This window comes from Mauremys reevesii, linkage group 5 (assembly GCF_016161935.1).
Source record: "Mauremys reevesii isolate NIE-2019 linkage group 5, ASM1616193v1, whole genome shotgun sequence".
In the NCBI taxonomy this organism is placed as follows: domain Eukaryota; kingdom Metazoa; phylum Chordata; order Testudines; family Geoemydidae; genus Mauremys; species Mauremys reevesii.
This window is the reverse complement of record NC_052627.1, coordinates 83,751,040-83,776,660: the sequence shown is the minus strand read 5'-3', so window position 1 is coordinate 83,776,660 and position 25,621 is coordinate 83,751,040. Positions and strand designations below refer to the sequence as shown.

The window sequence follows — 25,621 nt, the reverse complement described above, 5'->3', positions numbered from 1 at the left end:
CCTACTAATGTTGCCAAGAAGGCTAGTGGCATATTGGGCTGCAAGGACACACTGTTGACTTGTATCCAGCTTCTTGTCCACTGTAATCCCCAGGTCCTTTTCTGCAGAACTGCCCCTTAGCCAATTGGTCCCTAGCCTGTAGCAGTGCATGAGATTCTTCTGTCCTAAGTGCAGGACTCTACACTTATCCTTGTTGAACCTCGTCAGATTTCTTTTGGCCCAATCCCCCAATTTGTCTAGGTCACTCTGGACCCTATTCCTACCCTCCAGTATATCTACCTCTTCCCCCAGCTTAATGTAATCTGTGAACTTGCTGAGGGTGCAATCCATCCCATCATCCAGATCATTAATGAAGATGTTGAACAAAAACAGCCCCAAGACTGACCCCTGGGGCACTCCGTTTGATACTGGCTGCCAACTAGACATCGAGCCCTTGATCAATACTCGTTGAGCCCGATGATCTAGCCAGCTTTCTACTCACCTTATAGTTCATTCATCCAATCCATACTTCTTTAACTTGCTGGTAAGAATACTGCGGGAGACCATATCAAAAGCTTTGCTAAAGTCAAGATATATCACATTCACCGCTTTCCCCATATCCACAGAGCTAATTATCTCACCAAGTAAGGCAATCAGGTTGGTCAGGCATGACTTGCCCTTGGTGAATCCATGTGGACTGTTCCTGATCACCCTCTTCTCCTCCAAGTGCTTCAAAATGGATTCCTTGAGAACCTGGTCTATGATTTTTCCCAGGGACTGAGGTGAGGCTGACTTGTCTGTAGTTAGCCAGATTCTTCTTTTTCCCTTTTTTAAACATGGGCACTATATTTGCCTTTTTCCAATCATCCAGGACCTCCTCCAATCACCATGAGTTTTCAAAGATAATGGCCAATGGCTTTGAAATGACATCAGCCAACTCAGTACCCTCGGATGCATTAGATCTGGACCCATGGACTTGTGCATGTCCAGCTTTTCTAAATAGTCCTTAACCTGTTCTTTCACCACTGAGGGCTGCTCACCTCCTCCCCATACTGTGCTGCCCAGTGCAGCAGTCTGGGAGCTGACCTTGTCCGTGAAGACTGAGGCAAAAAAGCCTGGAGTACTTCAGCTTTTTCCACATCATCTGTCACTGGGCTGCCTCCCTCATTCAGTAGGATCCCACACGTTCCCTGAACACCTATATAAACCCTTCTTGTTACCCTTCACACCCCTTGCTAGCTGCAACTCCAATTGTGCTTTGGCTTTCCTGATTACATTCTTGCATGCTCGAGCAATATTTTTATATTCCTTCTAAGTCATCTGTTCAAGTTCCCACTTCTTGTAAACTTCCTTTTGGGTTTAAGGTCACCACAGATTTCTCTGTTAAGCCAAGCTTAACATATTTGCTATTCTTTCTGCACATCAGAATGGTTTGTTCCTGTGCCCTCAATAAGGCTTCTTTAAAATACAGCCAGCTCTCCTGGACTCCTTTCCCCCTCATATTAGCCTCTCAGGGGATCCTGTCCATCAGTTCCCTGAGGGAGGCAAAGTTTGCTTTTCTGAAGTCCCGGGTCCCTATTCTGCTGCTCTCCTTTCTTCCTTTTGTCAGGATCCTGAACTTGACCATCTCATGGTCACTGCTGCCCAGGTTGCCACCCATTTCTACTTCCCTCACCAATTCTTCCCTATTTGTGAGCAGCAGGTCAAGAGGGGCATGGCCCCTAGTTGGTTCCTCCAGTACTTGCACCTGGAAGTTGACCCCAACACTCTCCAAAAACTTCCTGGATTGTCTGTACACTGCTTTATTGCTCTCCCAGCAGATGTCAGGGTGATTGAAGTCCCCCATGAGAACCAGGCCCTGTGATCTGGAAACTTATGTTAGTTGTCCAAATAAAGCCTCATCTACCTCCGTCTCTTGGTCTGGTGGTCTATAGCAGATGCCCACCCTTGTTGTTCTGATCTCTAAACTTAACCCAAAGACTCTCAACAGGCTTTTCTCCAGTTTCATACTGGAGCTTGGAGCAATCATGCTGCTGTCTTACATATAGTGCAACTCCTCCACCTTTTCTCCCCGGCCTTCCCTTCCTGAACAGTTTATACCCACCCATGACAGTGCTCCAAATGTGTGCTTCTCATCCAACATTTCTCTAAGCTGTTCTGTTCTCTGTTCAAAGTTTCAGTAGCTTATTTCTAAAGCACAGTTTAAGTATCTTATCCTTAAGTTCATTTTGCATAAAATGGGCATATAAATATTTTGTAGTCCAAATAAGATATTCTATTTTAAGTACAATCATCCTCATTCTAAACAGGACACAATTCATGTATTACTTAAAAAAACATGACTTAGGCAAGATCTATGCTAATATCACTGCAGTGGCCATGTCACTTAATTCAAGCCACTACCACAATGCAATTCATTTTCACCTAAAAGATAAGCCTCAACAGAATAGCTTCAGAGTATGAAGTTTAAGAAAGAAGATGTACTCTAGCTAATACTGTGGAGAAGACCAACATGTCTAGAGTTACTCTATTTCTATCAGTGTGAAAAAAAAATTTTTTTTATTGGCACTGAATTTCAAAAGGTGAAGCCTAACATTGTTTTGAGCTAAAGTGAGTTCATTGGTACTTCAGTGGTTGGGTTTGATTTTAAACATTTGGACTTTTAATTCGAAGTGGATGAAAAACCTGTTTCATAATATTTAACATTTGTCTGAACAAACAGCAATATCTAAGAGTTTTACTTCTACACAAAGTATGGATCAGTTTTTATTTTACAACAAAAAGTGGCTCAGTTACAATCTTAGAGAGCAAGCAGGAGGTCTCAGTATTGTCTGGGAAGGTTTAAGAGGGTAAAACTGACAGATTTTCAGGATGCTGTCTGCAACACGGACCACCCTCATTCTCACTGATAGTTTTACAAGAGATTATGACAGTACAATCTGGGGTTCAGATTTGTTTTAATGTAACAAAAACTCTGGTTCCTACTGAATTTACTACAGACACATTATGCCAGATCTTTTAAACTAGGTTTGTGATTTCCGTTAATGTAAATAACTTCTAATAATATGATACATTTGAAGATTAATATAGTGAAAGTTGATAAAAGAAATATCGAAGAGTTAAAGTCAATCAACTGAAAACTGTACTGCTCCATTTTTTTTTAAAACCTGATAAAGTTACAACCATCACCTACCAAGATTACTACAATAGAAGAAAGAATTTTTAGTTTTAGCCTGCATTTGATAACACTGAGTATTCTGAGTTTCATTGTTCTCCTTCTTGCTTGTTGAGGTTAAAAACAGAAAAGCACGATATAAAGCCACAAAATATTGGCAAGGGACAACAGAACAGGTATAATGACAGCAACATATTTAACTGACTAGATTTCAATTTGATGTGTCCTTTTAACACTGCAAGTGCACACACACATTTAACAGTTGTCAGTCCAGTTTCTGACATTTACGTCAGATGCCTTGCTCATTTCCAATAAATACTCTAGCTGCCAAGAAGATCACTATCTTTCATTAGTTTGTTGTAGCAACATTACAACAATAATTGAGAGAAAGTTACTTGAATTCCCGGTAAGTAGAAGCTGGATTTTAGAATTTTAAGGTCAAGAATTCTCAAATCTTAAACTGGTTATTCACACTTCAAGCATATCACATTTATAAAGACTACCCATAATAAATCTTAAGTCTAACTATAGAAATCTGGGCAAATTCTGATAGCTAAAGAGTTTAATGGTTGACCGATAATTTCCTAATACAGTATGACAAATACAAGATAATGCTTCTACATGCATACAGTAAAGGTAGGTTTAGGGTTTAACACAACTTTGGGGCAATACCTGTGTCAGATTAGGAAAAACAGTACTGTACCATTACTAGATCTAATTAAAGAAATATATAGACAGAGTGCCCTCCTGTTCCTTTACTCCAATGGGGCTGGATGGATTTGTCTGTGTTTTGCCAAGAATTTTAGTTAACAGCAACACCATAGAGTCCATTTTTAGCAGAGGAAAATGTAGTAAGTTATTTCAAACATGTGGAAGTTTACTAGGCACTAGGACTTCAGTTAAACTATGGCTATCAAGAGAATAGGAGCGACAACACAGATCTTACAAATAATTAATTTTGATAGTATAACTTTTAATGGCAGGCATCGCCGTGAAGAAAATTTGGCTCAAACTCCAATCTAATCAGTTTGCAGACTTCAAAGGGAAATTTAAGTTGGCTTCAGTTGCAGTTTAGTTAACAGAGCTTGAGATAGAAATTCAAATACAAGCAAGCATAAATTTGGAAACAAAGTTACAGGTAGAAGAAAAACAAAATGCAATCTATAGCTTATACTTGTTAATAAATTACTTTCCTGTCTAATAAAGTATTTCTCACCTCAAGGTTATCCTTTGCAGAGCTTGGCAAGTCCAAAGAATTGGGATCCACTTTTCATGGGACCTCCCACCCCCTAGCCCTACTGACAGTCTTCTTGTCCTCCTCCTTTTATACAATTACAGACTCATGTCCTTCAATTTAGAGGTCCCTATTGAGAGACTTTTAATGGGGTTCTTTTTGTCCTTGTAAACTCTGAACCCTGCATCTGGCCCAAAGTGTAAACACAAACTGGCTCAGTTGACAGATGTCCATTGTTCTCATGTTAATTGGGTTAGCTCTCAATTTCCTCTCCTCAGGTGGCAGGTCTCACTCCCATCAGATTTGGAATACAATATCCTACATGTTAGATAACTCAAACTGTTTCCCAATCAAACATATTGCAATAAACCATGACAATTAGCTAGTTCTTAGCTTTCAGCAGAGACCACATATGACTCCCTTTGGTGAAATATTGAGAAGGTTGTCAGATACAGGGTAATACACTTGTCTGGGTCTTCTGTGTCACATCTACTCCTTCGCCTTTCCTGATCACTTTTAGAGTAAGATGCTTACCCTTTACACAGAAGCTGAACAATGTCACAGAATATTCCTGCTTCCATTAGCTGAAATAAATTGAATAATTTGAATCTAGGTTTTTTGCACAAGAGCAAACCATGTTTAAAGGGTCCTTAAGCATTGACTGGATTGCTCGTCAAGAGTAACACCATCCTTACATGCTACAAAAACAAGTCTTTTTAAAGTAAGGGCTATGGGGACAAGTCTCCAAATAGAAAATATTTGCAATAAATTTTAGCTTTTGACTGGCTGATACCAGGGGTGTCATTAAGAGTTGCAAAGAGAGTTCTGTACTTTAAAAGCAGAAGAAAAACAGGGGTATGGCAGTGACCCAATGATCTCTCTATATATGCGCATGTTATTTGCGGAAGGTTTTCAAGACAGGAGATCGTACAGTGTATATATTGGATGTAATAATTTGAACTAGTCGTACACAACTTATTGTCAAGTAAGTTAAGTCACTAGAAGATATCAGCAAATTATGGTAAACAGAATAATGAACACCTGCTCAATGCAGGTGGTCAATAATGTTAGGATATATTAGCAAGGGACAGTTTAATGGTATTTTGACATATATTGAGTATGATTAATTGAAGGCCTTCAAATCTGTGAAGGCATTGAAGGCAAAGAACCTCATCCTGGATACTGTTTTCAATTGTAGTCATATCTTAAAGGTTCTATTAGAAAAAAAGGCCCAGAGAAGGGTAACAAATGCTGACAGCCTACATTTCTATGAAGACTTCCCCCATAGGAAGAGAGATACACAATACAACATCTAAATAGTTTAGAGATTAAACAAGAGGTAAGTGTACAAAAAATGAATGCTATAGAAAAAAAAAGAAAGCACTCCTACTGGAAGGTTCCTATGGGTACATCTACACCAGTGCTTAATTTGTAATGAAAGATGCCGGAGCTCAAGCAATTTAAAAAAAAACAACACACCCAAAAAAACCCTTTCATAACTGTCATGGCAAGCCCACTGATGTCAGAGCTCTGAACTGCCAAGTCTATGTTAACACTGATCTACACAGCAAAAAACCCTGTGCAAGTGAGTCTCAGAGCCTGGGTCAAGTAACTCAGGCTCACTCTGTTGGGCTAAAAATAGTAGTGTAGACTTTTGGGCTTGGGCTGGAACCTGGGCTCAGAGACCCTCCTCCCTAGAGCTAGGTCTCAGAGCCCAAAACACACTATTATTTTTACCCCAACAGCATAAGCCTGAGCCACTTCACCTGGGCTCCACGACTTGCTGCCACAGGTGGTTTTTTTTTTTTTTGTTTTTTTTTGAGTGGGCTTCATAGATTCACCAGATGAGTCAAACGAAGACCTGTTATGTGTACAAATTAACTATCCAGAGGCCCTGCCAGATTCAGAAGATGACACCAAATTCAAGCAAAGACTACTGCATTTGGATAGCCTTACCTCAGACTGTAGGTGCTGGATCACAACTGTTAATGCTTCAAACTTCTGATTACTGCTTGCCAAGAATTTCTTCAAATGCAGGATAATTTCACTTTGGTTCTCACATTTTGCTTTGTATTGTGCCAATTCACGTGTTTTTGTTTCAGTTGAATGCACAGCTGGAGAGGTTTGTGTGTGTATGCATGAACTTTTAGGAGTCCTCTGCTTGCCTCTCTCAACTGGAATTAAAAAAAAAAGACATTCTAATTAAAATATTCACTTCTGAAGTTTTACTAACTACCAAAGCTGGAAGTTAAAACACAAAGGAAATAGAAACACATATTTAAAAAACATTTCCTGAGCCACTTTGATTGGGTCAAAAGGGTTACTTTTTAATGGCATTACGGTCTTGAGGGTAAGGGACCATACAACAGCTTCAGTGTTCTCATACCACAAAAGCCATATACAACTCAAATTGCTCTTAATGATTATGCATTTACATTTGTTCATTAAGTGCATTTTAGCTAACTCTTTACACTGCAATTTTGATAAGCATTTTGAAAGAACTGAAGTGGTTCTTTAGTTTTAAAGCTTTTCCTCATCTCTACGTTTATCTAGTGAATTGTCTAATTTTCATACATTAAATGCCATCTATTTTCCAGGTCTGCAACAATTTCACATTTCCTGAACTGGAAGTTACAAAATCTATTGAAGCATTTTCCCTACATGTATTTGATCCCGTTCATGCTTTAATTTCCACTGCAAGATTCCACCATCTTCAGTTCACATTTACCTTTTATTAGCGAAAGGTCCTGGAGCACGTTTCTTAGTATTAATAACATCTGTCATGGATCAAGTACTTACTAAAGCTGTCAAACATCCAATACACTCCAAGCTTCCCCTATCCCTTTATGCGCAGCCTGAGGATTACCTACTTTAATATTGTAACATGGCAAATACTGACACTTAACAGCACTAGTGTGATTGATTCCCCACCACCGCCCCAACCTTGGGGTGCTGCCTGGAACTGGTATACCACTGAGCCCACCTGACCCACCAGCTTGGACTCCTTTACAGTGTACTGCTGCGACAGGCCCCCACATAGGTAGAGACACACCCTGAGATCAGCTCTGCATGGGAAGGCTCAGCTAAGGAACTGCCACATACTCAAGTGCACCCCCCCCTTTGGAGGGCAATCCAAAATGATACCGTCTTGCACTGTACAGAGAACTGTACAGTGTAAGCTCATGAAATTCACCCCCTCCCTCAACGTGGAGAGGAATATATACAGCTTTCTGCCCCAAGTAATGATTTCCACACACTGGTTTTAGACAAAACAAAACAAGTTTATTAAACTACAAAAAGATAGATTTTAAGTGATTATTAGAGATAGCAAAGAGATCAAAGATGATTACTTAGCAAATAAAACAAAAACTCAATCTAAGCTTAATATACTAAAGAAACTGGATATGAGTAGCAAATTCTCACCCTTATTGTTGTTTTAGGCAGTTTGCAGAGATTCTTGATCGCAAGCTGCACTTAAAACCCCAGGTATACCTTCCACAGATTAGAAATCCCTCCAGCCTGGGTTCAGCCCTTCTCCCCAAGTTTAGTCCTAGCTTCTCAGATGTTTCCAAGCATCTCCTTTGGGCAGAGTCAGTAAAGAACCCAGGATGATGTCACTCCCCTGCCTTAAATAGCTTTGTATATTGCAGGAACCCTTTTTTCTCCAACTTCAGTTTCCATGCCTTTCAGTGTATAAACACTAGTACTCTACAATGGAGTCCAGTAGCAGGTGACTTGGTCGCATGATCCCATAGTGTCATAGCAGCCATGAGTCATAGGCTGTTTGTAGCATCCTCAGGAAGGCTCCCCAGTGGGAGATTAGCATCTTCTAAACCCTATTGTTCTCCGTAATGACCCTTCTCAGCCAGCCATCTAAACTGAGTGTCTTCTGCCTAGTGAGTGTCCCTTGGGTGTAGACACATTTGTAATAGATGCATAGCCAATATTCCTAACTTCAGATACCAAAATGGTACATGCATTCAAATAGGATAATGACATTCAGTAAGTCATAACTTTTCAATCTCACATGACCTATTTTGCATAAAGTACCATAGTTATGCCATAATCATATCACAACAATATCTCTGAAGAATATGGGGCATTGTGTCACAACTAGATCACGTCACATCAGAAGAGACCAACATTTCTAAATTCAATACTTGATTCTTCCAGGTGTACAAGGTTTCTCTATAGTCTTCAATTTGGAAAGTCAGCCATGTATAGCTGTGCAAGTAGGGCCAGTGTCTCCCTATAGTTCTCACAGCCAGTGAACAAATCCTATAGCAACCATAGTCTGATGCAAAATATAGATATCCCAAGGTAGTTTAATGAAAACATCAAGACAAATGAGCCTTTAGATTAACTATCAAGATCCACTGAATTTAAAGCTGAGAATCAAAGGAAACTAAATTTGTAACAATTTGAAAGAGGTGAGATTTGATGGAAAAAATAAAAGTCCAAAATCTCTTATGCATGATAATCAGTAGTTTATAAAGTCCTTCAAAAGCTCTAAAGGCCAGTGAAATAACATTGATACATTCAGTACATCAATATCCTCCTATCATATCACTGAAAGGAGGGTGAGAACCAACGCATTTGAATTGGTAGCCTAATGTATTAATATTGTTAGTAACAATCTTGGGTGGCTTACAACAACTACCCAAACATTTGAAAGCAGAGTCCTCATTCAGGAAAATTAAACCAGTCATGCCCCTTTTCCTTTGCCATGTGTTAAGGGTCTCCTCAAGGTAATGTATACATTTCCCCCCCCCACACACACACACTCTACCCTCTAAGAGTCCTTAAGTGCTGCTGCCCCCACCCTCAGGAAATATTGGTGTAAACATTCCTAATGATGCTTCTTTCTTGGCTATTTCACTGCACATCAAAGCCTGTAACGCTGACTACTGAAGTGTCATTGGCATTAGCGCACCACATTTTAAACGAGTGGACTAGTTTTCACCTTATAACTATAGTTTCAGTGTCTCAGAGAACTCAGGATTGCTCCTTCTGTTATTCTCTGGTCACCTTTCAAAAGGTTCCTCAAAACCATAACAGATGACAGAGGTCTGCCCAGGTCCCTTCCAGCCAGTCTTTCACACCCCACAGGGACATACCCCGCACACTTTGGAAAATGATAATGCACTGATAACAAATCAGTCTCACTTTAAAAGTTCATAACCTGAATCTAACTCCTATCAATGACTAAATGGCTTGTCTAGACTGGCAATTAACAGCGCTGCAACTTTCTTGCTCGTGTGTGAGAGAAAAAACCACCCTCCTGAACGCAGCAAGTTGCACCAAGGAAAAGTACCAGTGTAAATAGTGTCCCAGTGCTCATTGCTATACCCCTTTTTGAGGAGGTTTTTTTTAAGAGCCTTGGGAGAGTAGTGATGCTTTCTCCCAGTGCTGCACCGCAACCACACAAGGCATGTTAAAATGCTGCCGCAGCTGATATGTTTAATGGCTTTTTGGGGGAGCTACATTAAATTAGCTCATGGCTTCAGACAGGGTTCCTTCTAGTGAACAGGTATCTGCCATAAAACAAAAACTCACTCTTGTCTTGCAAAGAGTGGGGTTGTGGGGAGGGGGTTATTGTTTTGGGAGAAAGAAATTGTATCAGATACTCTCTCATAGCTGAGTTAATTTCAAACAGGTACAAAGCAAAAGGAGACCATATGTGACACTGGATTCCAGCCATATCCATATTCCCAGTATTCAGCAAGACTGAATTTATCACACAAATCCATTAAAGCATTGATCAAACCCTAGTATTCAGGCTGCCCAATAATTTTCCTAGTCACTTTATACAAATATCTGTCAAACCTAACGCTGGGGACTTGTGACAATGCTTTAACACACAAAACGTAGCCCATTTCAATGCAAAGACATTCCTTCAAGCATTTTTGTTACATAGTTAAGACCAAAGCAGACTGTGAAGAACTTCAGAAAGATCTCACAAAACTAAGTGATTGGGCAAGAAAACGGCAAATGAAATTTAATATGGGTAAATGTAAAGTAATGCACATTGGAAAAAATAACCCCAACTATACATACAATATGATGGGGGCTAATTTAGCTACAATGAGTCAGGAAAAAGATCTTGGAGTCATCGTGGATAGTTCTCTGAAGATGTCCACGCAGTATGCAGAGGCGGTCAAAAAAGCAAACAGGATGTTAGGAATCATTAAAAAGGGGATAGAGAATAAGACTGAGAATATATTATTGCCCTTATATAAATCCATGGTACGCCCACATCTCGAATACTGTGTACAGATGTGGTCTCCTCACCTCAAAAAAGATATACCAGCACTAGAAAAGGTTCAGAAAAGGGCAACTAAAATGATCAGGGGTTTGGAGAGGGTCCCATATGAGGAAAGATTAAAGAGGCTAGGACTCTTCAGCTTGGAAAAGAGGAGACTAAGGGGGGATATGATAGAGGTATATAAAATCACGAGTGATGTGGAGAAAGTGGATAAGGAAAAGTTATTGACTTATTCCCATAATACAAAAACTAGGGGTCACCAAATGAAATTAATAGGCAGCAGGTTTAAAACAAATAAAAGGAAGTTCTTCTTCACGCAGCGCACAGTCAACTTGTGGAACTCCTTACCTGAGGAGGTTGTGAAGGCTAGGACTGTAACAGCGTTTAAAAGAGAACTGGATAAATTCATGGTGGTTAAGTCCATAAATGGCTATTAGCCAGGATGGGTAAAGAATGGTGTCCCTAGCCTGTTTGTCAGAGGATGGAGATGGATGGCAGGAGAGAGATCACTTGATCATTGCCTGTTAGGTTCACTCCCTCTGGGGCGCCTGGCATTGGCCACTGTCGGTAGACAGATATTGGGCTAGATGGACCTTTGTTCTGACCCGGTACGGCCATTCTTATGTTCTTATGTAAGGGGCACCGTACAACAGCCTTAATGTTCAAGGCTTCTCTGCAAGCATGAACCATCATCAATGGTGTGAGATGCCTCTACAGATAAAGATCACACAGTCCCTCCTATGCCTGGTTATGACCTTATGTACCTCTGGGCAGGTCACCTCTACTTGTTCCTCTTGTGAAGAGAAAGGTTCCTAAGACTCCAAAGCTATACAGGAAGAGCTGAACCTCAAACAGAGAAAGCCAAATTACAGTTGCATTGAAACAATGGTATAAAGAAAGGGTGAAAACATGAAAGAACATTTTAGCATAGATTCCAGTTAAGGCCCTCAAAATTGAGGGAGCAACTTCAGTTACCAAAACAAGGATTAAGATATGCCAAAGAGTAAAACGAATTTGGTGAGACTAATATGTACAGCGAGTCACCATCTTGAACACAAAGTCTATTCCCCCTAATCATGTCCCCCAAATCCTTTCTAAATTAAGCCTAACGTGACAGTCTTTATAACAAAATGCCATCCAGTCCATTTTTAAATTCAGTGTCTACTGCCATTAGGGTGACCAGACAACAAGTGTGAAAAATTGGGACGGGGGTGGGGTGGGGTAATAGGAGCCTATATAAGAAAATCATGACATCTGGTCACCCTAACTGCCGTTGCACTTAACTTCTGATGATTAAACACTGCAGACTGTTCCAGATCTCACAAGCAATGTTACCAGACAGAGTCATCCTCATAATTACGTAGACCGCTGTGCTCACCTGTCAACATACAAGGAATTGGATATTTTATTAAACTGCACCCATCTGGTCAGTGCATATTAGCTAGAGCTCCAAATACCTTTATCTCTGGGAAAAGTGCATTGCACACACTTGGGACAGTCCTCAATTGAGAACTCTTCCTAGCCTCAGAGATCTACCCTGTGCCAATGACCAGGATATGGGCAGTTGTGCCCAGTGGTCAGAGCTGGAGTTGGTAGTCAGGAACCAGAGCCAAGGGTCAGAATCTGGTTACTTGGAGTGCACCAAAGCAAGGACAGGAGCTAATATAGCCACACAAGCAAATACTTAGAGCAGCCACTGAACTGCAACAGCTGGGCTTAAGAGCCTGTCTGCTGACTCTTCCAACCAAACAGGAGGTGTAGCCTATCAGGTAGCACACTACAGACCAGCTCCTAAGGTTGCCTGGAGACTGGCTCTGCTGAAGACTCAGATTCCTGACACCCTGGGGTTCTATAATACAATTGTCTGGCTGAATGAATGCAGCTGCCATTCAGCTGACACTGAGCCAGACCAACCTCTTTGTAAAAGCCTTTTTTTTTTTAAATTTAGGAACTGGTTCCCCTGACTCCACTGGGAGTCTGACCAATCTGATATGAAGTTGCGCAGGAGGAGAAAATGAAGAGCTATTCTATCAGTAGGGTGTATCCCATATACTTGTTACATTTAAGAGCCTAGATATTACAAGGAATGTAAACACTCCTGTAAAGCCTTACCTGAGCCACTTTGGAGTGGCTTGGTCCATACGTTGCTTTAACAAAACATTCAATCCTGACAACCATTTGAGCTTCTACATCTGTGCACTTAGTTGCTGAACAGCAACTGAAATTCTGCCCCCATGAATAACTAACCTTTGCCACATCCCAAAGCTTATCCCCTTGAGAATTTCTACTGCTTTCTTGAGTTTATAGAACTAAACCAGAACCTTTTGCATTACCCCAAGTGACTTGATTGGTATGTCTACATTGCAATCACTCAGGCTCACAGGGATCAGGCTGTAAAATTGCAGTGGAGACATTCTGGCTTGATCTGGGACCCACCCTTCCCTGCAAGATCCCAGCTCCTAAATGCTGGGACCCTGTGAGGAGTGAGTTCTAGAGCCTGGGCTGCAGTCAAGCCCAAATGTGTGCACTGCAATTTTATAGCCCTGCAGCCCCAGAGTCAGCTGACACAGGTCAGCTGCAGATGTTTTATTGCAGTGTAGACACACCCTATGAGTAAGGATATGGATTTAGTCACAGAGATCACTAATTCCATTACTTTAACAGACCTCCGTGACTTCAACCCCGTGGAGATGGGGCTCCGAGCTGCTGGCTCACCTTGTGGCATCAGAGCTCCAGCGCCATGCCAGGGGACTTGGGCTTCTGTGGCTTATTGCCCATGTCTTGCCTGTGACTTTTACTAAAAATACCTGTGACAAAATCTTAACCTTACATCTGAGTACATGCTAATGCCCTTCTACTTTAAACTGAGGTTATTTTCCTTAGAAAAAGGATTTTTAAATATGAATGATAGAATTTTTAAAAAAGTGTTCCAAACAAAGCTAAGAAAGAAAGAACTGGAACAGAAACAATCAAACCTTTCACCTCCAAGCTTTGTAATTTGAGGATCAGGTAAGTTCTCTTACCCCAAGCCATCCTATTTTCATGTTCCTTCACCAAACAGTTAGCTTCTAGAGTGGTTTGAAGACTAACTTCCTCATCCAAGCATTTGTTGCTGTCCTTAAGTCCTTGCTTCTGATCCTCTCTGTTAGCAAGATCCAGGCTGGTCAAAGCTTTCTGACTTCTTTCCATTTTCTGGAAAACTTTAACAACATTGGTCAAATTGCTGGTAATTCCTTCAATCAAATATACCAGATCAGCCTGGGCATTTAACTGAACTTCCATTTCTTTCCTCACTGTCTGGATCTCCTCAACTACAGTTTTTAATTCCAATTGACTGGATTTAATCTCTGCTTTGAAGTAGTCTTTCATCTGTTGCTGGCTCCTCTGTGCATCAAGAACTGTTCTGATTTCCTTTTGGGAAATTTCCATGCCATTTCTTAATTCCTTTTGGCAAGCTTTAATTTCTGCCATCATGGCAGCTTAACACTCTCTCTCTGCTCCAGCAGGAGCCACAGATGTCTTCCTGGATATATTACTCCACAGTGACAACAACTGTCACAGGTTCCAAGCACACCAGCAGCTAGTTACCACTTATGTGGAGAAGGAAGCAGGTAGCCCTCTGGTGAAGTATCCTATTTCAGGTTACAGTCAGTACACTTGACTGAAGACACTAGATAGAAGCAGAGCACACCTTACAGAGCTGTGGAATAGTTCAGTCCCAAATTTCAACAAGAGTATTGGTTAGTGTAACAACTGCCTGATTTTGCCACACCCAACCTATTAAATCCTTTGCTGTCATCCACGTATGTGGGATGTCACTCGGAAAGTTACTCCCAACAGTCATTTGTTCCAGGTGTCAATCAAAAGCACCAGTGGGAGTTGTTGCCAGTATGTTTGGCTTCTTTGCAACATAAGAGGCATACATGAGAACTCGAAAACCCTCTCTCTTCAAGGGAAGGGCTCACATGAATGCCTTTAACTGCACATAGGAGTTTGAAATCACTTATTTCTCAGTTAATGGCCTCAATACTATGCTGAACTGGGTGGCTCTCCAGTATCCTTCTGGAAATGTTCCTAATTAGATGTTAATGAATAAATCCATGAGTGCCTTTGCCACAAACACCATCACTACAACTAGTACTGCCTCCGAACAGTCTCAAGACGACCACATACTAACCGATAATGGAACATCAGTTATCTTCATCCCTGAGCTAAGTCCTCTAGTTCACAGTTGAGGACCAGTGGCACAGTAGCATGGGGAAGATTACGTATTTATATTGTTTATTTTCAAAAAGTCTTCATTCAGTAGGCCTAGCAACCCAGAAAAATGTGGTGTGTTAACTTTGCTTCTAAAAGGCTAGGTTTCATGTCTAACCTATAGACGTCATAATAATTGTAGGTAAGCCTATTTGCAAGTAGTTAGATACCTGACTGCCCAGCCATTTGGATATATCATGAGAATTTACTCACTGCACATTGATTTTGAAAACCACTAACACAAGTTGCACATTGGAGTTGATAATGAAGTACCCCCATCTCCTTTTGAAGGCTATCAAGTATTGAAGCTTCAATTAGCGCACAATATTTGGGGTGAGATTCTAATGCAGCACAAAATTCTGTTCTCTCAGGATTCCAGGCTATTTTTGGGGCCAAAACAACCCTCAAATAATGTAGAGCGCCTGATGGTGATCTGTCCAAATTGACAGTACCCCATCCTGGCTGCCTATTGGTGGGCAGAATCATCAAGAATCCCTGAAGCAACCTGCACAAGAATCCTACTATTGACTTAAAAAAACCAAAAAACAAAAAAAGACTGCTTATGGAACAAGGTGACTAGTTTCCACAATTCAAAATAGTGAGCAAACATAAGCATAAGCACGCTCAACACCACCCTATAAGAGCTGTTCGCAGTTTCTGGTCAGCATACCCTCACATTTCAGTCTTCAAAACCCATACACCTACGTTAGGAGAGTTGGAAGATGCAGTTTAGTCTTATTCTGATGAATGAAGGTTTTCCTTGATGTATCTTCAGCATTCCTATACATGTATGGTAACCACCTAATCACTAAAAGGTACATACAATACACTGTATGGAAGCTATTTTGAAACCAATCATCAGGCAGAAGGACACCTATCAAATCTAGACATCCTGACAGTTAAAGATAGTAATCCATATAAGTATAAGAATTCGGCAGTACAGCACCCACCAACCTCCATCCACAAAATTAGGTTAACTTAACCAGCAAGTAATTCAAGGAAACAGGAGATATTCCACCCCATTTTAGCATTCAACATCCCATACCCTCAGCCCTCCCTAAAAACCCTGATCAACAATGGTCCTAAGCATCAGCATCTTGGGACCATGGAGGAGAGCTCCAGAGCCAAGGAACCTGAAAAAGAATGCCTTGCTAGAATCCCCCCGGCCTTTGATATTGATGGGGCTGCATTCAGAGAATGGTTTTCTGTTAGGTAGTAAGGCCATTTATGGGTTTTATGGTTAAAACCCAAAAGTTTAAACTCACCTGGAGAACAAGGATAGACAAAACAGATCCTGCAGCACTCATGTCTTATGATCACAAAAGTATGCATTCATTTAAGAAAGCCACCACATTCTACACCAGTTTTATTTTCAAAATGGGTTTAAAAGGTATAGTTCCATATAGAGTGCAATACAGTAATCTAATTATGGTGGAAAAGGCATGGATTTTGCATCCAAGAAACAAAGTTGCAACCTTCTGGGCAGTCACAAGTACAAAGTCATGACTACTATATTAGGGTATCTGGATCAGTCTTTTATTGACTGAGCTTGCAAAGGCCGTACATGCATATGAATGGCATTTTCATCTGTGTAACTTTTGAACACTGCATCCAATCTGTTTCAAAGAATGCTCTAGGTATCAGTGGCTAGAACCCTACAGATTTTGTGGAAATCAGAAAACGGAAAGGGGGAAAAACGGAGGATATATGAACCCCCATTTAGCACAGCCACAACCTCAAGCACCTCTACAATGGTCTATAAGAACACAAGAATGGCATTACTAGGTCAGACCAATGACCCATCTAGCTCAGTATTCTGTCCCAGACAATGACCAGATCACACAACTGGTTGACGGCACCCATTAATGCCTTCCAATATAACAATACCACCCCTTTCTCATCTGTTTATCCTCCCAATTACCTGAAGACCTGTGTAAGCTTGAAAACTTCTCTCCCCCACAACAGAAGCTGGTCCAGTGAAAGATATTACCTTACGCACCTTGTCCCTTTATCCTTTCAATAACGTTTAACAAGTTGACACCCCATATGACTTATTTCCCAGACAAAAAATAATGGTGAGGGAGAAGGGTGGTGCACACAGAACTCCTGCCCTGGTGCTAATGGGTCACATGGAGCCCCAGGCATGAAGGAAAGAGTAGGGGAGATATGCAGTGAGTCCCTCAAATAGGAGGGCAATGGGAAGGTGACACATAGGGAGCATATGGGTAGAATGGAAGAATGTAAGAAGCCCCTGGTACATACAACACTTTCTACAAAAATTTAAATATGGTTGCCAGATGCCCAGTTTTTGGCCACAAAATCTGACTGAAAGGGGACCTGTGCAGTATCTGATCAGAAGTACTAACTAGACACCAAGTTCAGTTATTGCCTGCAGAGCACCATAACGGAGGGTCACTGCCTGCAAGTGCACTCCAGCCTCCCCCCCGCCAGTGTGGCACAGGGCGTGAGGACCAGGAGGAGCCAGGGTAGGGGGCCTAGCAGGGCAGGGGGGCTGCCTGGTCATCAACCCACACCAGCCTCTTTCTGGGGCTCCCTCCTACCCACATCTTGTAGACAGGCAGGCTCAGTGTCAGCTCCCAACCCAGCTCTGCAGGTGGCAGGCGAGTTCCAGGGAAGAGGGAAGGAGAAGGCAGGGGGAGGACCTGTAGTATCCGGTTTTAAGAAATTGGAAAGTTGGCAACCCTAAACAAAGGTTGTGACAGTTCCCCCATTCCCAGATTAGTGTTTTGAATTTCTCAGTCAGCCAGAGTGCAGGAATACTATGTAGTTATTGATACATGAACAGCTTTCAGCAATACCACAAACTCCTGCAAATTGTTTGCTAGTTGTAATACTAATAACTCATAGCTAGTTATTAAAGAACTGTCTGGGCTTCAAGAGTTTTTTAGAAAAAATAAAAACAGAGGGCCAAGAGACTAGAAACAAAGTCTAATGGCTAGATTTTGTCAATAGCCTGAGAAAACTCAGAGCTGCTGCAGCCTTTCACAAGAGCGTACTGCTAGTGCAACTAAGTAGACTTCCCTTTTCTCTATCTGAATGAATTAAAAACAAAATATTAAATGTTGATATACTATATTGCCAGATACAGTAGGAAAAGAGAGGGAACTTAGTGGAATCTAATATGATTAAATGAAATTAGATGTATAAATGAAGTTAGCAATAAGTAATACAGCTTTGGGCAAAATATTGTAACTTTAATGACAGGGTTTACCTCATGGGCAATCTCGTTAGGAAAAAGAAAAAGAAAAGAAAAGAAAAAGGGCTGAACTCATGTTGATTTCCTTTATCTTAAGTAATGAAGTAGTAAGGCTAATATTTGTAATCAAGCAGGCTTATGGTATTAAGTTAGTGAAATACACTTGCGCTGAAAGAGGTAAATAAAAAAGAACTGAATAGCATGTTTATAAGGACACTTGATTTTAGAGTGGAATAATCAAAACATAACTGTTTGATTAATAATGCATAGACTCAGTTCAGTCATACAGAAAATTCAGACCATTGTTAAAACAAGAGGAAAAGAAATGGAAGAGTTACACAGCTGTTTCAGCCCACAGGAGAACAGCAGCTCTTGAAGTGACTTTGCATTGTACAATGGATTGTACAAACAAATTTCAAGAGCATCAAAGAACAGAGGGACTTTGCACAAATTATATGAACATAATATGAACTTCATAATGGACATTTCAGCAGAGGGTTGGCGAAACTGCAACTTGGGCAAGCATGATTGCAACGTTGGCCAGGAGATGAACTATAGAGGGTCCTACAGAAAGTGACTTGTAGAGGTAAGTTGTTGTCTGGAGCAAGCCAGCCAAAGTTGAAGGTATGTCCCAAGATGGTTTGTACCAACAGCTGTGGCCTAACCTGTCTTATACAAGGTGGTTTGACAAGATGCATTACACGAAGATACTGGAAAATTCCAGCCTCATTTGCAAGAACTCAAAGGTGATACCTTGTTTCCCTGATTGGATGGTGAGAAAGGACCACTTATTTTGATTGGACCATTTGAATCTTCAGAAGTATGGATCACCATTTGATTGGTCCACACCAGCACCTCCAAGAACAGGAACCAAGTTGGACCACCCAGCAGAAATGGGATAAAGCAACCTGCTGACATCAAGTACCTAATTCAGATAGGTACTTTTAACAGTGTCCATTTTCCAGCAGTTTGGGTTGTTCACTAATGCACCAGAAAAAGAAGGACTATAGTAGTGTCCATCCTTTTCAAAGCTACTTTAGAATTGGAATTAACAAATTACTGTTAACTCAGATTGTAGGACACTGTACATATGTCTACCAAAGTTAATGATTTCATACTGCCTTTCAAGTTTAGGTGGCTACAGACATAAAACTGATCAAGGTACAAGCCTCTTGAACTGCACCCAGTCTATGCAGTCCATCAAAAGTGTAGGAGTTGATCGTAGGTAGTTAGGAGTGCTAATCAGATCCTGGTGGTAACATTCATTGGAAATTAGGTAACAAGGGGTTGACTATTATAAATCCATTGGAAAAAAGAGGCCTTGATTAATTAGTATGGAAGAACTGACCAAATTTTCTTGTGATCTAGTTTTGGATTGCATTTCCTCTGTTATGTTAGCAACACCGGAGTTGATAACCAAATGGCACAAGAGAGGCCCTATTCTGAGGGACTATCAAAATATCTAAACAAAGGCTCCTTCCCAAGATATGCTCAGCCTCTAAATTATTATTGTGGGTGTGTGATTTGGTTCAGAAAACGTGAATGGTTATATTGACCAATTTTCTAGTTAGCCAACTCACAGTCCAATACTATTTTTGCCTTCTTATATCCTATACTATTAGTTACTGCTAAGGATATTTAATAAAACTTTATAAAACTAAATTCGACTCTCAAGTCCTTTCCTTTAGTTAAGCCATGAAAATATAAAAAAATAAAAATAAAAACAACCCCCCTAAGGAAGGTGGTATAGGTATTCAGTTATGAAACTGCTTAACTAAAGTTTGTTTTATACCTTTTCTTACATTCTGCTCTCATTTATCCATTTATGCTACTATAAAATTATTTAGCTTCTATTCCAGTTTGAGAGAGACAGACTCACTCAGTCATATCTCAGGATTTACTTTACTTGAGAATATTTCCTGTTTATGAAATAGCCATCCTGGACTAATAGTCACACTCAGACTACCTAGTCTCAAAGGCAAATGAGATATTAAGATCAAACAGGAAGTCAACATACGTAAACAAACAATTGTACAGAATATTTGGCAATGTTTTGCTTGATCATAAAATGTAAAAATAGTTAAGTTAGTCACAAAGCATTTATGGTATTTGTATAGAATACCCTAAATAGTCTAACTAAAAGCAAAAACAGATCACCCCTATTTCTACAAATATGAGAACAATAATTCTAGGAAGGAGAAGAGTCCAAGCAAGTGTCAGTCTGGCACCATTTTGAAGTTGTTTACACAAAAATAAACTGACTAGAGAACTGAAGAGTAATTCTATGTGGGCAAACCTTCAATAGCCATAGTTACTGCTATTTAGTACCATGTTCAATTATACATGGTGTATGAACCTTTAAAGTAATAAGCCAAAATAAATATCTTAATAAATAAAATATGTACTTACTTGTGGGAGATGGAAATTGAACAGGTGACCATTGAGGGTGGGGGAAAAGAGGAAAACAAAGATGTTCAACCAACCAATCTTTTCAGTACTTCAGCTTTTTTGGAGAGAAGACAAAAAGGTCTTATAATTATTATAGGCAGAAATAGCAGCTGGGGGAGATTGGGACTTGCATGGGAAATGGGAGCAAGGTTGTTCTGGGAGGTTTGGGGAGATGGGAAGAAACTGAGACTGGTTGTGCAAGGAGAGGGTTGGTGTAGACGAAGATTAGAAGCCAGAAAGGGAGTGGAAAATGGGACTGGCTAGATCAGGAGATTGCGAAAAGGAGCTTTATTTCATCTCTTTTACCCAAGCAAGCATTTGCCTATCTGCAGACTTATTTTAGTTTTAACTTGGCTGTTCACATATTAGCCTAAAAAAATTGAAAAACAGCCATTAAATACCTACACTGGGAAGAGTATTAGTTGTCCAAAGACTTAAAACCTCAACTGTGTTTAAAGAATTACTGAATCATGAAATAATTAAATCCTGTCAGTGCACTGAACGTGGAGATTTTTGTTTTACTAGCAAGAGCAAAAACATTCTAGGACAAGGATGGCTGCCTGTTCTTCCAGAATAGTGAAATGTATGAATATTTTACTATTCTGTTGAAAGATTTTAAACAGTGATGTTTGTTTTTTTTGAAGAAAATGCTACTGTCTGAATTAAGCCTACTAATTCCAAATATGTTTGGAAAGTAGCACAATATAGAAGGCAAATTGGGAGGTCTACTTGTTTGATTAGAGCCTGAAGAGCATAGCATTACCCAAATCTTCTGCTCCACATATTTTTATCTGTTCCTTCCACAAGCAACTCCCAGAAGACAAATGGCACAGCACAACTAGCTGACAGGTCTGATCCCAGTATTCCTTTCCTCTTGCAGATGCCATTCACAGAATAAACAAATATAGGCAAAGATTTTGTCATTTAAAACAACAAAGAATCCTGTGGCACCTTATAGACTAACAGACGTTTTGCAGCATGAGCTTTTGTGGGTGAATACCCACTTCTTCGGATGCAAGTGGTGGCCATCACTTGCATCCGAAGAAGTGGGTATTCACCCACGAAAGCTCATGCTGCAAAACGTCTGTTAGTCTATAAGGTGCCACAGGATTCTTTGTTGCTTTTACATATCCAGACTAACACGGCTACCCCTCTGATACTCATTTAAAACAGTTTTCCACTAAAGCACACACATTATTGAACACTGAAGCAGTAAGAGTTTTAGCCACCTTGATCTCCTGCTTTTGACCATCTTAGTATGCTTGCTGCATGACAAGTGCAACGTCCTGCTTGGGGTTCCTAGAAATGTGAGACACCATTACCCTTCTCAGCCTCAGCAAGTGAGAGTTTTGCCGCTGCTAAGCTATTAGCTCCGTGATCCACCAGCAAACTCTTCAGGACTCTGCCAGTCCAAATCTTGCCTGCAGTTAATGATCAGGCCCTCTCACTGGATGCTCAGAGGTTAAGTTTGCTGCCTCCAAAAGAGACAGGCCACACACTGGCCTGTTTATCTGAAGACTTACACTTTAATATGCAGCACTGAGATGGTTTTGTAATAAAACAAGAATGAGTTTAACAAAGAACAGAGATTTAAGTGATAAACAAGAATAAAAAAACAAGTAAAAACAAAACACTTTCTAGGTGACAAACTCAATTTCAGGAAATTACAATATTTGAGAAGATTTCTCATCTACAGTTAGTTTCCAGCCTTCAATGCCAAGAGGCTCCACTTTTCTCAAGTCAAAATCTCAGGGTTGCATGGTTATTTGTGGTTTGGCTCCCTGGTGTTTCATGTTCTTTTTGTTCCTACCAAGCTTCTAAACTTTTGCTGTAACATGTACGGTTTTAAAAAGTTACACTGTGCTTTCCTTCCACTTTTACAGAGATAGTTTAACTACATTTAAAATTGGAGTAACCTAAGCCCAATAAGATAAGTAATTTTCCAAACATAGAAGTCAGCAACAGAACTAGGAATAAGATCTGCAGACTCCAGCCCCATTACTCCAACTCCTGGACATTCCCTTCCTACACCATTTTCAAGAGGAATGCAGTTTGTTAGAATCTGCACTCAGTCTTTGGATACACTAGACTTTCTTCTGCAACTTCCAGCTCTTCCTATCATTGCTATAGCTCTACCAGTAACCACAAACTTGTTTTACTGTCACTACTAGTCCTCCAACAAGCAGGAGTAGACTACACAATAGTAAAATGCTAGAAGCCATTGCTTTGTCTACAATTAGAGCTTCCATCAATGCTATCACTGCTGGTTGCATTAGTAGAGAAGAAATCAGGAAAACCTTAGAAATGGAGACTTTCCTTTAATGCTCCAGTCTGTTGGACAATTTTAAGGGATAGTCTTTATAAATCATGTTTAACAAGCACTTAAATTAGTGTCCAGATTTGGATTTGGAATGTGTAACTAATATAGCAGACAATTACTTGCCTATTTAGGTAATTAAGAGATTTTAACAAATACTATAAGCAAAACCCAGCTTGGTACTTGTCCAGCTTGCTGTACTACACCCATGGCAAATAGTCTATGTGCCTACCTTAGAAAAGGAAATGAGGCCGGCAGGACAGGCTGATTTTATAGTGTTAATTATTGTACTACACCTACTTCAAAAATCCATTCTGGATCTGTAACAGCTAGAATTGAAATTGATTCTGTTAGAGGTACAGAATGGATTTATGAAATAAGTCTACTCCAATAGGTGTGGACCAAATCTACAGAGATAATTGGCAACTAAATTAAACCAGTTTGTAAGAGTTTTAATCTCGTTTCTACAAAAGGATATATAAACATAGGAGGAAGTGTTCTCTAGACATACCATATATTTGCTTTTGAAATTTTTAAATGAAAGTTGATGGTGCAAAATGTTGTAGTTTGTTCACAAGGATAAAAGTCCAACATCCGCTCTTGAGCTGTAAAATAGTACACACCTCTGTTTAAAGTAGGGGAGGAGACAAGATCTATTTTACTGTTACAAGTCATGTCAGACTGGAATTAGAATCCAGCAGGACACAGGGAAGGTCTGGCTGTGTACAGAGTTCTCTTTCCAATATAAGATTACATTTATTATGAGATTTAAAATGGTTATGCAGGAAAACATAACAGAACAAGCATTGTAATTTTCTTCTATAGAAGTGGGTCTTAAACTGTGATGTGGGGACCACTTGTGGTCCACGGGGCTTCTTGTCCACAGTGGAGGGGCAATATGTCACACTTTAACTGGATGAAGACAGTGTAAGGAGTTTTGAGACCACTGATTCAGTAAGAAAGCCATTGTACGGTTACATCTTCATGACCTAGAAAACACTTCAGAGTTCGCACTGACAGTGTGGGGGCAGTATTTGCCATGTATTAGGAGAAGCAACACCTACCAATTTAATCAAAACTTCACTGGCTTGTACAATTGTTTTTCTCTTTAATGTGAGTACTCTACAATAGATGTGTACCTTAATGAATATGCAATACAATACTTGCAATGCCTGCCAAATGACAAAAATAATTCTGGATACATGCACGTATGCAGTTGAGGGTGTTAGGGAGAGACTGTCTGAATGACAGTGTGGTGTAAAACATAGGGAGGTTGTGGAATCTCCATCGTTGGAGATTTTTCAGAGCAGGTTAGACAAACTCCTGTCAGGGATAGATAAATAATGCTTGATCTTGCTGTGGGACTGGACTGGCTGGCCTCTCAAGGTTCTTTCTGGTCCTGGATTCTATGATGGCTGAACAATTTTGTGGAAGATAGCTTGAGCATTAGCCTGCTAAACCCAGGGTTGAGAGTTCAATCCTTGAGGAGGCCACTTAGGGATCTAGGGCAAAAATCAGTTCTTGGTCCTGCTAGTGAAGACAGGGGGCTGGACTCGATGACCTTTCAAGGTCCCTTCCAGTTCTAGGAGATTGGTATATCTCCAATTATTATTATAATCAGCAGCAGATGTGAAATCTCCATGTTTAAATTAAATCTCTTCCCCAAAAAGATACCTAAGGTTTTTTGTTTTAAGAAATTTATGACCACATTGGATAACACAATTTCCACACTTTTTTCCTCCCCTTCCTGTGTTACAATCAAGTAGAAGTGAACTACTGAAAGAACAGAAATATGAAGGAATAAGTTCCTCTGGGTCAAGACTGGATTCACTCCCAAATAAAGTGAAGTCTGGAAAAAGTTCAACAGGACAAACAGTCTTAATAATTTTCCTTAGTGAGACATTTGAACAGAATGTAAGCAATTATGCCAAGCACTAAATTTACTGGGAAGCAATTCTTCCAACATGACCAACATTTAGTTAATGGATTAGCAAACAATATAACTAAGTTGAGTGGACAAATCTCAATCATACAGCCACAAGTTGCCTCAAATGTGTCTGAACTACCCAAACTTTTTGAAAGAGACCCTGTGTAAGGCCCAAGGGCTTGCAGAGGGCTGCAGTCTTTCCTCCAGAGCAGTGCCCCCTCCCCCATACCTCACCACAAGTACCACTGTGGTCAAAAAGCTAAAATAATCAGATGTTATCATGCACCAACACCATTTCTTAAACCATACCCACAGCTACTTGGGAGGATCAAAGACTTAATTGAGCCAAATTATTACTATAACTAGACATTGTTGGTTATTTTCTTAAAAGTACTTTAAAACCATTAGCTATTTAACTCATACTAGCGCAATTTGGTATTGATGAATTATTGGAACAAGTGCGACTGAACTTAAATTTGGCCCGTTGTATATAGGACACACTGGAAGTCCTAAAGTAGTGCATTGGAGACCCATTCTAATTCTCAACCTGATACCTGAACCATATTTTAAATCATTGTATTAGGTGGTGCCAAGATGATATCCCCAGATTTGTTTGCCAACTTCAGCTTCCTCGTTTACAATACACAGTGCACTCAAAGATAATCTGCACTAGAGACTTTTGGTTGCATGCATGCAACTCAGTTCTAGAGAGGCTCCTTCACAAGCTAAGGAGCAATTTCCGCATTTGTAAGTGAAAATATTTGAAAGAGTACCAGAAGCATTACAATTAAACACATTAAGA

The 25,621-nt window shown here is 40.2% G+C and overlaps 1 protein-coding gene and 1 long non-coding RNA gene across 12 annotated transcripts in view; one reads left to right on the top strand and one right to left on the bottom strand.

Annotated features, from left to right (window-relative positions):
• The window catches only part of LOC120406073, a 209,173-nt gene that overhangs the window by 16,540 nt on the left and 167,012 nt on the right, over window positions 1-25,621 (top strand). The window lies entirely within an intron of this gene.
• Window positions 1-25,621, bottom strand: part of MTUS1 (microtubule associated scaffold protein 1) — a 195,804-nt gene that overhangs the window by 56,205 nt on the left and 113,978 nt on the right. For all 7 annotated transcript variants that reach the window (XM_039540304.1, XM_039540303.1, XM_039540299.1 and 4 more), the window contains one exon: window positions 6,345-6,562. In XM_039540304.1, the coding sequence (XP_039396238.1) occupies window positions 6,345-6,562 (218 nt within the window). The remainder of the gene's footprint in view (window positions 1-6,344; window positions 6,563-25,621) is intronic.